At 51.6% G+C, this 10,274-nt stretch overlaps 1 protein-coding gene and 1 non-coding gene across 6 annotated transcripts; both read left to right on the top strand.

The window, feature by feature from the left end:
* The first annotated feature begins 375 nt into the window (after positions 1 to 375).
* KHDC4 (KH domain containing 4, pre-mRNA splicing factor) lies at positions 376 to 7,180 on the top strand. 5 transcript variants are annotated; one of them, XR_006387052.1, is made up of 14 exons: positions 376 to 506; positions 1,186 to 1,438; positions 1,521 to 1,649; positions 1,722 to 1,801; positions 1,893 to 1,945; positions 2,031 to 2,191; positions 2,441 to 2,652; positions 2,765 to 2,825; positions 3,190 to 3,247; positions 3,626 to 3,888; positions 4,739 to 4,867; positions 5,339 to 5,423; positions 5,851 to 5,939; positions 6,427 to 6,449. XR_006387052.1 is itself a non-coding variant. In XM_044271846.1 (14 exons), exons 1-14 carry the CDS (start codon positions 478 to 480, stop codon positions 6,621 to 6,623), a joined length of 1,827 nt encoding a protein of 608 aa, XP_044127781.1. In that variant the 5' UTR covers positions 376 to 477; the 3' UTR covers positions 6,624 to 7,180. The 5 variants fall into 5 exon arrangements, 4 of the variants coding, with proteins under 4 accessions (XP_044127781.1, XP_044127780.1, XP_044127782.1 ...); XM_044271846.1 differs by having other exon boundaries at positions 5,311 to 5,423; positions 6,427 to 7,180; XM_044271845.1 differs by having other exon boundaries at positions 5,311 to 5,423; positions 5,812 to 5,939; positions 6,427 to 7,180.
* Positions 2,856 to 2,985, top strand: LOC122922259. Its single transcript, XR_006387116.1, has one exon.
* Positions 7,181 to 10,274: the final 3,094 nt, after the last annotated feature.

Genomic DNA, 10,274 nt, shown 5'->3' with positions numbered 1-10,274 from the left:
TTTTTTTTTTTTTTTTTTTTTTTCACTGACCCATTCATCTCTATGGGGCCACACACGACAGTTGTCAGAGCCAACACAGGGAGTAAAAGAATGGCCACTGTCAAACAGCCATGTGCAGTGGCAGGTGTTTGTCTCTGCAGAAAACAATAAAGTTATATACAAAAATAAAATAAAAAATCCAGCAGCCAATCAGAATCCATCTTCCATTTCTCCAGCGCAGGTTAGAACATAACAGCTGATTTCTGATTGGTTGCTATGCGGAAGCGGAAGCCTATTTCCCCCAGACACTCGGAGCCCTACATCTAGGCGGGACTAAAGGAGCAGTATAAGCACGTGACAGAATAGACACGCCCACTCAACGTAATTAGACCGCCCTAGGAATGCGATAGGTGGTACGTGTAGGTGTGGTCTTGACGTGCGTGCGTCGTGACGTAGTTTGGAGGGGAACGAGAGAAGGCTGAGAGTTGTGAGGTCGCCATGTCAGCGATGAGCGCTCAGACCGGCGGGTGAGCTTCTCCGGGGGGATCGCGTGGGGGGCGTGCGGCGTGCGGTGTGTGGAGGGGGTAGAGCCCCGGCTGAGCTGGTTGGGCCGGAGCTAGGCCTGGCTGCAGGGGGGAGGCCGCCACCACCAGGAAGTGAGGTGGGGGAGGGGGTGTATAAGGTGTACTGAGGTGGGCTTCTTATTAGGAGGGGTCAGGGTGCTGATTAGTGGCTGCCATGGTAACGGAGTGGGGGTGGGGTGTTAGGTATTGGGGGGGGCCACAGATCTAGAATGGGGGTGCATGCTGGGGTCATGGAGCAGGCCGGTGTGGGGGAATATCCTGCTAATCTCCATAGGAAACAATGGAGACATTGGGGGGGCTGCTCCAACAAGACCCCAAGCTGTGGCAGCCGACACACTGAGACGAAGCTTCTACAGAGACCGGTTTTGGATCCACACCTTGGATTGTCCTAAACGTGGGTTTAATAATTGGGTGTGATGGAAGTGGCCGATCAAGGGTTAAAAGCCCCCGCTCTTTCAGGTCTGAGTCACATGACGCCTGTACGGACCGGTCCTGGACATACGATGACGTCTGCCAGGTGTTGAGATATACAAGGGGGCAGGTTCTGGGGGTCCCTGGGTGCAGTCCGGGTTTGGGGGGTCTGTATTTGCCAGTATAACTGTAATATATATATTTTTTACAGACGGAGAAGTAAATGGGACCAGCCGGGCCCTGCAGGCACCGCCCTCCTCCTCTCGGGGATGATGCCAGTGATACCGCCTGTGGGTGCCACCATGTACATGCCGCCCGCAGAGGAGAAGCTGCCGAGCAGCACCAGCGAGGCGGTCAGTGCGCCCTCCGGGGCCCTCGACGCAGCCGCCGCTGTGGCTGCCAAGATCAATGCCATGCTGATGGCGAAGGGGAAGATCAAGCCCGCCCAGGGTGCCTCGGACAAGGTGAGGGCGGCACTGCCGAGCCTGTATAGGGGCGCTGCCGACTCTGCACCGGAAGCTTCTCACGCTTTACCTTACACTCTAGGTCTCGGTAGCCGGGAAGCCGCCGTCTGCGACCAAAAGCAAAGACGACCTTGTGGTGGCCGAGGTGGAGATCAATGACGTGCCGCTGACCTGCCGGAACCTGCTGACCCGCGGGCAGACGCAGGACGAGGTGGGTCGCCGTCTCGCTGGAGTTTAGCTCAGTGGTAAGAAGAGCTTGTCACCAATTCTATTGTCCCTGCAGATCAGCCGGCTGAGCGGGGCTGCCGTGTCCACCAGGGGGCGCTACATGACGCCGGAGGAAAAAAACAAAGTGGGGCCTGGGTAGGTATTCAGACTGGGTGTGCGGAGTGTAGACCCCCGCCCTATTTACTGAGGGGTGATCTGACTGCTCTTCTGTCCTCTGTTCTGGCAGAGAACGGCCGCTCTACCTGCACGTCCAGGGCCAGACCCGCGAGCTTGTGGACAGTAAGTAGACTCTGATGGGGGGGGGGGGGGGTACATGCACGCCCCCGTTCCGTGGACTACTCCGCGCTGTTCCGTCTCTCCACAGGAGCCGTGAACCGCATCAAGGAGATAATCACCAATGGAGTAGTCAAAGCCGCCACCGGCTCCAGCCCGACCTTCAATGGCGCCACTGTCACTGTGTATCACCAGCCGGCCCCTGTGACACCGGCACCACCCATGGCTTCTAAGCCGCCGTTCCAGTCTGGGGTATGTGTGGGGTACAATCTCAGGTTTCTTCTTTCCTGGTGGGGTGGAGCATGACACGTGGATCTCTTCAGTGGTCTAATCTGGGGTCTGACTCCCAGGCCGCGACCTAGTCACAGTACAGTGCCGTCTAGTGGCTGTGCTTGGTATGGCAGTGGTGTGATGTCACACTCTAAGCAGTTGATTTAGAGATGCTGGGAGTCGGAGCCCCTCCGGAGGACATGAAACACTCTCCTTTGTCCCCCCTTACAGCTGCATTACGTCCAGGACAAGCTGTTTGTGGGGCTGGAGCACGCCGTGGCCACGTTCAGCGTGAAGGAGAAGGTGGAGGGGCCGGGGTGCTCTTACCTTCAGCACATCCAAATAGAAACCGGAGCCAAAGTCTTCTTGAGAGGGAAGGGCTCGGGATGCATCGAGCCCGCTTCTGGGCGGGAAGCTTTCGAGCCCATGTACATCTATATCAGGTGCGTCAGACCCTGGGGGCTTAATGGACATGGGGGGGGGGGGGGGGGGGGGGGTGGTGTGTGTTGTACGTTTGGGGGAGGAAGTCTAAGCCTCTCTGCCCTTTCTCCACAGCCATCCAAAGCCTGAAGGCCTGGCAGCGGCCAAGAAGTTGTGCGAGAATCTCCTGCAGACGGTAAGTGGCGGCACCTCGCCCGCCGCGGGTAATGGAGGGTGAAGAAAGCGGAGTCTGTGGAGTGAGGCTCCGCTGATACTGCCCTCCTATAGGAAATGTATGGTCAGAGAGTAGCCGTGCTACCAGGCAGAGTGGCGGCTGACTGCACCATCCTACATCCCCCAGCAGGTGGTCCTACGTATACCTTTGTGTGGAATTGTATTGTCTGGGCCAGTGGAGGGCGCTCTTTCAAAGTTTCTGCTTGCAGTCACATGACCCGGACGATGTTGGCTCAGGTTTCCATCCAGTGGAAGCAAGCAGAGGGTGGTTAAAAGAATGTCCAGTTATTTTCAGTATGGAGTACAGTTTTCTTTTCTTCCCTCAGGTTCATGCGGAGTACTCGAGGTTCGTCAATCAGATCAGCTCGGTGGCCCCTCTGCCCGGTATGTGGTAATCCTAGCTTTAGGAAACCTGACTCCTCCCTGAGAGCTTCAACATGTGATGTGTCCCTGGCAGTCGCCGCCATATCCTCTCCTCTATAAATAGTGTTTGAGGAGCAGCACGTCTGATTATGGAGTGGACAGGCTGCCAAATGTAGTCTGCTTAATTTCTGATATACCCCATACCGCCCCCCTAATCCCCCCCCCCCCCCCCTCCCCTTATTGCCTCTAAACTTATTTCGACACCCCCCAGGATAGAGGGGGGCAGATGTCCCCGCTGGGGTACGAGGACTTATGGGGCACAGAGAAGGCAGGTATACACTTCTTAGCCCCACAGGTTTCCTGGAGGACCCCTTTAATACCTGCAGTCTTCTCTTTCAGGGTATGTCCAGCCACCCCCGATAGGCGCTGTGCCCATCCAGCAGCCGCCATACTATGCAGCAAATGGCTACCAGAGCGGATTTCCGGTGGTGTCACCCATACCTCCTCAGCAACCATTGCAAGTGCCATATGTGGTCCCTGCACCAGTCAGTGTCCCAGTGCCTCCTGTACCTGCTGTCATGCCCACCATGCCTGCCCTGGTACATCCTGTACCTACACGTTATCCAATCGCACAAGTGCAGCCCCCGGTGACCGCCATTCCAGTAAGTGATTATAGGATGAGGGTAGCAGAATAGTGAGTGCAGCTCTGGAGTATAATACAGGATGTAACTCAGGATAAGTAATGTATGTACACAGTGACTGCACCAGCAGAATAGTGAGTGCAGCTCTGGAGTATAATACAGGATGTAACTCAGGATCAGTACAGGATAAGTAATGTATGTACACAGTGACTGCACCAGCAGAATAGTGAGTGCAGCTCTGGAGTATAATACAGGATGTAACTCAGGATCAGTACAGGATAAGTAATGTATGTACACAGTGACTGCACCAGCAGAATAGTGAGTGCAGCTCTGGAGTATAATACAGGATGTAACTCAGGATCAGTACAGGATAAGTAATGTATGTACACAGTGACTCCACCAGCAGAATAGTGAGTGCAGCTCTGGAGTATAATACAGGATGTAACTCAGGATAAGTAATGTATGTACACAGTGACTGCACCAGCAGAATAGTGAGTGCAGCTCTGGAGTATAATACAGGATATAACTCAGGATCAGTACAGGATAAGTAATGTAATGTATGTACACAGTGACTCCACCAGCAGAATAGTGAGTGCAGCTCTGGAGTATAATACAGGATATAACTCAGGATCAGTACAGGATCAGTAATGTATGTACACAGTGACTCCACCAGCAGAATAGCGAGTGCAGCTCTGGAGTATAATACAGGATGTATCTCAGGATCAGTACAGGATAAGTAATGTATGTGCACAGTGACTGCACCAGCAGAATAGTGAGTGCAGCTCTGGGGTATAATACAGGATGTAACTCAGGATCAGTAATACACAACAATTAGATGATGGTCTTTTCCTCTGCTCTTCCCGTTCTCCAGGCTCCTGTGGTTGGTCCATATGTTCCTCCTGCACCTCTGCCGGCACTATGCTTGCCCCCTTTAGGTCAGAAAAGGCGTTTTACAGAGGAGCTGCCTGAGGAGAAAGACTCGGGTCTACTGGGATACCAGGTGCTTTAACCCTTCTGTTCCCGCCATTTCTTCTGTCTCTCACAACTCAGCAGGACATTGAGCATGGTTGTCCCTCTGCACTCATGTAGCAGGGCTGCGGTCAGCAGATCCCTGCAGGTTTGATTGTGCTGGGGGAAGTTGTGGCCAGCCAGACCAGGGGCCGCTGACGGCATCTTTCTTTTGGGTCATGGATGGGGTGTCAGGCAGGGTTCCCCTCCGTCTTGTCTATAAGAGATAATGAAATTTAAAGAGGAGCAATGAAATCCCTGGCTGGAGAGATCAGTCATTGTGGGCCTGGGGTGGGGGCCTTGCAGGTGGCTCTTCAGTTTGGAATCTGTAGGTGACCCCCGATGCAGGAGTAGTGGGCTGATAAATGAGGAGCAGGAGATGACCCCCGCCTGTAGAATTGCTAATAATGCTACTGTGTATTTTTCTGCTCATAGCATGGACCCATTCATATGACTAATTTAGGTACAGGCTTCCCGGGCCAGAACAAGATGGACGCTCCTGCCGCTAAACCAGACCCCGCCCCTGGCAAGGACCGTGAGAGGGACAGGTGAGAACCGGGAGGCTGTGTGCAGACCCCTGCTAGGAGTGGGAGTCAATGGAAACCGGTCCGATGCTTTGTGCCATAGGCTCCGGGGTGTTCCCCTCTGCTCCTTGCATGGAGGTGGAGACACTGAGTCAAGCAGGCCGCACCCTGATCCTCACAAGCCTGGCCGAAGTCCTGCACGGGACGCAGGGCGCGCATGTACCGGAAGTAGGCGTCAGCCGTGCAGGGTTTCACCCAGGCTCACGATGAAATGCTCCCAACAGGTTCACTTGTAGGCAATGATGGCATCTGGACATAAAGGTTTCCATTCACTAACAGCAGGCAGAGATCTTGAAAATATAAGAAATAGAAACAACACTGCAGGTTCCATCTAGCCTTCGCCTCTCCATAGGGTGACGTTTTCTGAGCGGTCTCCTGCCTCCCCCCGCAGGCAGCTGATGCCCCCGCCAGGGTTTCCGTTGTCGATGCAGAAGAGCCCAGAGGAGCGAGGGAGCGCGCGGAGCTCGGAAGGAGCAGACGGTGAGTGTTGTGAGCCCGGCCGGAGTTCTGCCAGCGCCATGTACCGATCGCCCCGGAAGCTGCAGGATCTGGTACTCAGTCTCCTATGACATGAGCGGCTCCTGCGTGTATAATTCTGCCCCCGCCACCCTGTGAGACGCTTACGCAGAGGGTGGGGGGCAGCTTGGCACAGTGACTTAGGCGTCATCTCTAACTGCATATTTCTATATTTTTGTGTCTTCTTTTTTTTTTTTTTTTTTTTCTTCCCTCTTCTCCATTTTCTCTTCCATGACTGTGGACCGCGTGCCTGTGCTGTGGTCGACCCGACGCGTGACCGCCTGGGGGGACCCTGTTACAATCTGGTTTCCAACTAATGTGTTTATTTCTCATGAATTAACGAATGCGGGTATCTCTCGTTCTGGCGTTACATTTCCTCCCCCGTATCTCCCTTGTAAACCCCGCTCCCCCCTTTTTTTTTTGGTTTTTGTTCTTTTCTTTCTCGTTTCAGAGACCCTCGCCAAAAAGCTAAAGGCTGACAAAACCTTCGGCCTGGTGTCCTACGCCGGAGACTCGTCGGATGAGGAGGAGGAGCACGGAGGGCACAAGAGTTCAGGTTCCTTTTCTCAGGCGTGGAGCGGAGGGTACCAGTATCCCACCTCCCAGCCGCGGGCCAAACAACAGATGCCTTTTTGGATGGCTCCTTAGTGCGCTGGTTACCTGCCAGCCCCCAGTGACTTGTAGCAATAATTCGGCATGATGTGCGCACACCACCCTTACTGGTCAGGCAGGAGCAGGTCGCGAGATGCCTACGGGATCCATCTCTTCTCCCCATGTTGTGAAGCTGGGCTCGTCCTTCCTCTGCAGATTCTCGCTGTCCCTTGGCATTTTGGGTTTTGCTGCATCTCATCCTTGTAATAGACCGCGCCCCGCTCCTCTGACTGCTGGACCCCCACTCATCCTGAGAATGGGGGACTTGTTTCCTTATCTGGTGCAGCAGGTGTACTAGCTCCATGTTCTTCTCTGTGGTACAGAGTGCAGCGCTCCACAATCGGATAGGGCAACGGGGCCCCTGATCCCAGCCGTTAGTCGCCCAGAGATAACGTCTCTTAGCAACAGGATTGGCGCTAACTTATAAACGTTGGCCAACCCTCTTAGGGTCTATTCAAACGTCCGTGTGAATGGTCCGCACACATTCCTTGTCAGTGGGGCCAGAAAAGATGTGGACAGCACACAGTGTGCTGTCCACATCTGCATTTCCGGTACGCTTCGCCAAAAATAGAACGTGTCCTATTCTTGTTCTCAGTTGCGGACAAGAATAGGTATTTCTATTGGGGAGCCGGATCCGCAAAACACTACGGATGTGTGAATGGACCCTTAAAGGGGTGGTTCTGTCTATTACAATGACATATCCCTCCCGTATGCATCGCTTTGTGCTCGGTAGGGAACCATCCCCTGGGACCCCCACCGATTCTGGGAAAGAAGGGGGTGCAGCACTGATGAGAGTAGAGCTGTGTCCCCTTCATTCTCAGGATTGTGAAGGGCCCACCAGCTTACACCTATGCTGTCCCTATATGAAGTGGGATCGCCCCCTTTTAAAGGGGTAAATTAGTTAATAAAATCGCATCTCTTTTTTTATTTTTTAACCGTTGTCTGCCGTTTTCTGTCCTTTAAAGAGGAATGTAAGTCTGATAGAGCAGTGATTCCCAACCAGCGTGCCTCCAGCTGTTGCAAAACTACAACTCCCAGCATGCCCGGACAGCATTTGGCTGTGCGGGCATGCTGGGAATTGTAGTTTTGTAACAGCTGGAGGCACACTGGTTGGGAAACACTGTGATAGAGGAACACTCCTTCTTCGGGCCACGACTGGTGCTGGTTTACCTGTTGGACCCTTTCCTGCTATAGACAAAGCCCCGAAAGACTGACGTGTCCTTATGGGCCTGGCTTCCGTTATGTATCAGCTTCACTAGGAGAATGGGGGGGCTGATGAAATCCGAGTGCCCCTAGAAGCAGCTGGTACTGTACTGACAGCTGGGTGGAGGGGATGTTGGGAAAACGCTCCCTGTTCTCGTAGACCCCTCTTCCTTGCTGTTAACCCCCCCCCCCCCCCCCTTGAGTGTTAAAGTCAGACAGAAGCCAACTTGTCCCCCCCCAATACTCGCATGTCGTCACAGTGCTCTGATCTATATAAAGCGGATCCCTCTGCGTCCGCCTCCCGCCGCCTGTCCATGCCGCTTTCTACCTTCATGTCTTGTTTTGCTGTAAATATTGAAGAAAAAAAAGATCTTATTGTAAATAAATATTATTCATATTCACGTCTGCTTCTTGGCGAATCGGCACAGTTCTCTCAGCGCCGTCTAGTGGCAGTGCTTGGTCTTGCAGTCCAATCCCCTTCACTTGTATTTTGGATGGTACTGTGCCAGTGATGGGCAAACTGCGGCTCTCCAGCTGTTGTAAAACTACAAATCCCATCATGCCCTCCTGTAGGCTGATGGCTGTAGGCAGACTGGGCATACTGGAAGTTGTAGTTTTACAACAGCTGGAGAGCTGCAGTTTGCCCATCCCTGGCCTAGGCCATGTGACCGAGGAACTTGACGTCACAGCTCTTATCAGGGGGTGGCAGGAGTCAGACGCCAACCATCTGATATTGATGGCCTATCCTGAGGATAGGAAATCGGTTCTTAGGCCTCTTTCACACTTGCGTTGTCCCGATCCGGCGTGTACTCCATTTGCCGGAATTACACGCCGGATCCGGAAAAACGCAAGTGAACTGAAAGCATTTGAAGACGGATCCGTCTTCAAAATGTGTTCAGTGTTACTATGGCACCCAGGACGCTATTAAAGTCCTGGTTGCCATAGTAGTAGTGGGGAGCGGTATACTTACCATCCGTGCGGCTCTCGGGGCGCTCCAGAGTGACGTCACTGGAGCGCCCCGGGAGCCGCACGGATGGTAAGTATACTGCTCCCCGCTACACTTTACCATGGCTGCCAGGACTTTAGCGTCCCGGCAGCCATGGTAACCATTCAGAAAAAGCTAAACGTTTGCTCCGGCAATGCGCCGAAACGACGTTTAGCTTAACCACTTCAACCCCGCTAGCTGAAACCCCCTTGATGACCAGGCCACTTTTTACACTTCGGCACTACACTCCTTTCACCGTTTATTGCTCGGTCATGCAACTTACCACCCAAATGAATTTTACCTCCTTTTCTTCTAACTAATAGAGCTTTCATTTGGTGGTATTTCATTGCTGCTGACATTTTTACTTTTTTTGTTATTAATCAAAATTTAACGATTTTTTTGCAAAAAAATGTCATTTTTCACTTTCAGTTGTAAAATTTTGCAAAAAAAACGACATCCATATATAAATTTTTCGCTAAATTTATAGTTCTACATGTCTTTGATTAAAAAAAAATGTTTGGGTAAAAAAAAAATGGTTTGGGTAAAAGTTATAGCGTTTACAAACTATGGTACAAAAATGTGAATTTCCGCTTTTTGAAGCAGCTCTGACTTTCTGAGCACCTGTCATGTTTCCTGAGGTTCTACAATGCCCAAACAGTAGAAAAACCCCACAAATGACCCCATTTCAGAAAGTAGACACCCTGAGGTATTCGCTGATGGGCATAGTGAGTTCATGGAACTTTTTATTTTTTGTCACAAGTTAGCGGAAAATGATATATTTTTTTTTTTCTTACAAAGTCTCATATTCCACTAACTTGTGACAAAAAATAAAAACTTCTATGAACTCACTATGCCCATCATGAAATACCTTGGGGTGTCTTCTTTCTAAAATGGGGTCACTTGTGGCGTAGTTATACTGCCCTGGCAATTTAGGGGCCCAAATGTGTGAGAAGAAGTTTGCAATCAAAATCTGTAAAAAATGACCGGTGAAATCCTAAAGGTGCTCTTTGGAATGTGTGCCCCTTTTCCCACCTTGGCGGCAAAAAAGTGACACACATGTGGTATCGCCGTACTCAGGAGAAGTTGGGGAATGTGTTTTGGGGTGTCATTTTACATATACCCATGCTGGGTGAGAAAAATATCTTGGCAAAAGACAACTTTTCCCTTTGTATTAAAAAAAAAAAAAAAAAAAAAAAAAGTTGGCATTTGACCAAGATATTTTTCTCACCCAGCATGGGTATATGTAAAATGACACCCCAAAACACATTCCCCAACTTCTCCTGAGTACGGCGATACCACATGTGTGACACTTTTTTGCAGACTAGATGCGCAAAGCGGCCTAAATTCCTTTTAGGAGGGCATTTTTAGACATTTGGATCCCAGACTTCTTCTCACGCTTTAGGGCCCCTAAAAAGCCGGGGCAGTATAAATACCCCACATGTGACCCCACTTTGGAAAGA

Source organism: Bufo gargarizans, chromosome 11 (genome assembly GCF_014858855.1).
Source record: "Bufo gargarizans isolate SCDJY-AF-19 chromosome 11, ASM1485885v1, whole genome shotgun sequence".
NCBI classification, from domain to species: domain Eukaryota; kingdom Metazoa; phylum Chordata; class Amphibia; order Anura; family Bufonidae; genus Bufo; species Bufo gargarizans.
This window is presented reverse-complemented; position numbering and strand designations above follow the sequence as displayed.

Coding starts and splice junctions, on each gene's coding strand:
- KHDC4 (XM_044271845.1), top strand. CDS start 478: ATGTCAGCGATGAGCGCTCAGACCGGCGG. Junction 507..1,185: donor ATGAGCGCTCAGACCGGCGG/GTGAGCTTCTCC, acceptor TATTTTTTACAG/ACGGAGAAGTAAATGGGACC. Junction 1,946..2,030: donor GACCCGCGAGCTTGTGGACA/GTAAGTAGACTC, acceptor GTCTCTCCACAG/GAGCCGTGAACCGCATCAAG.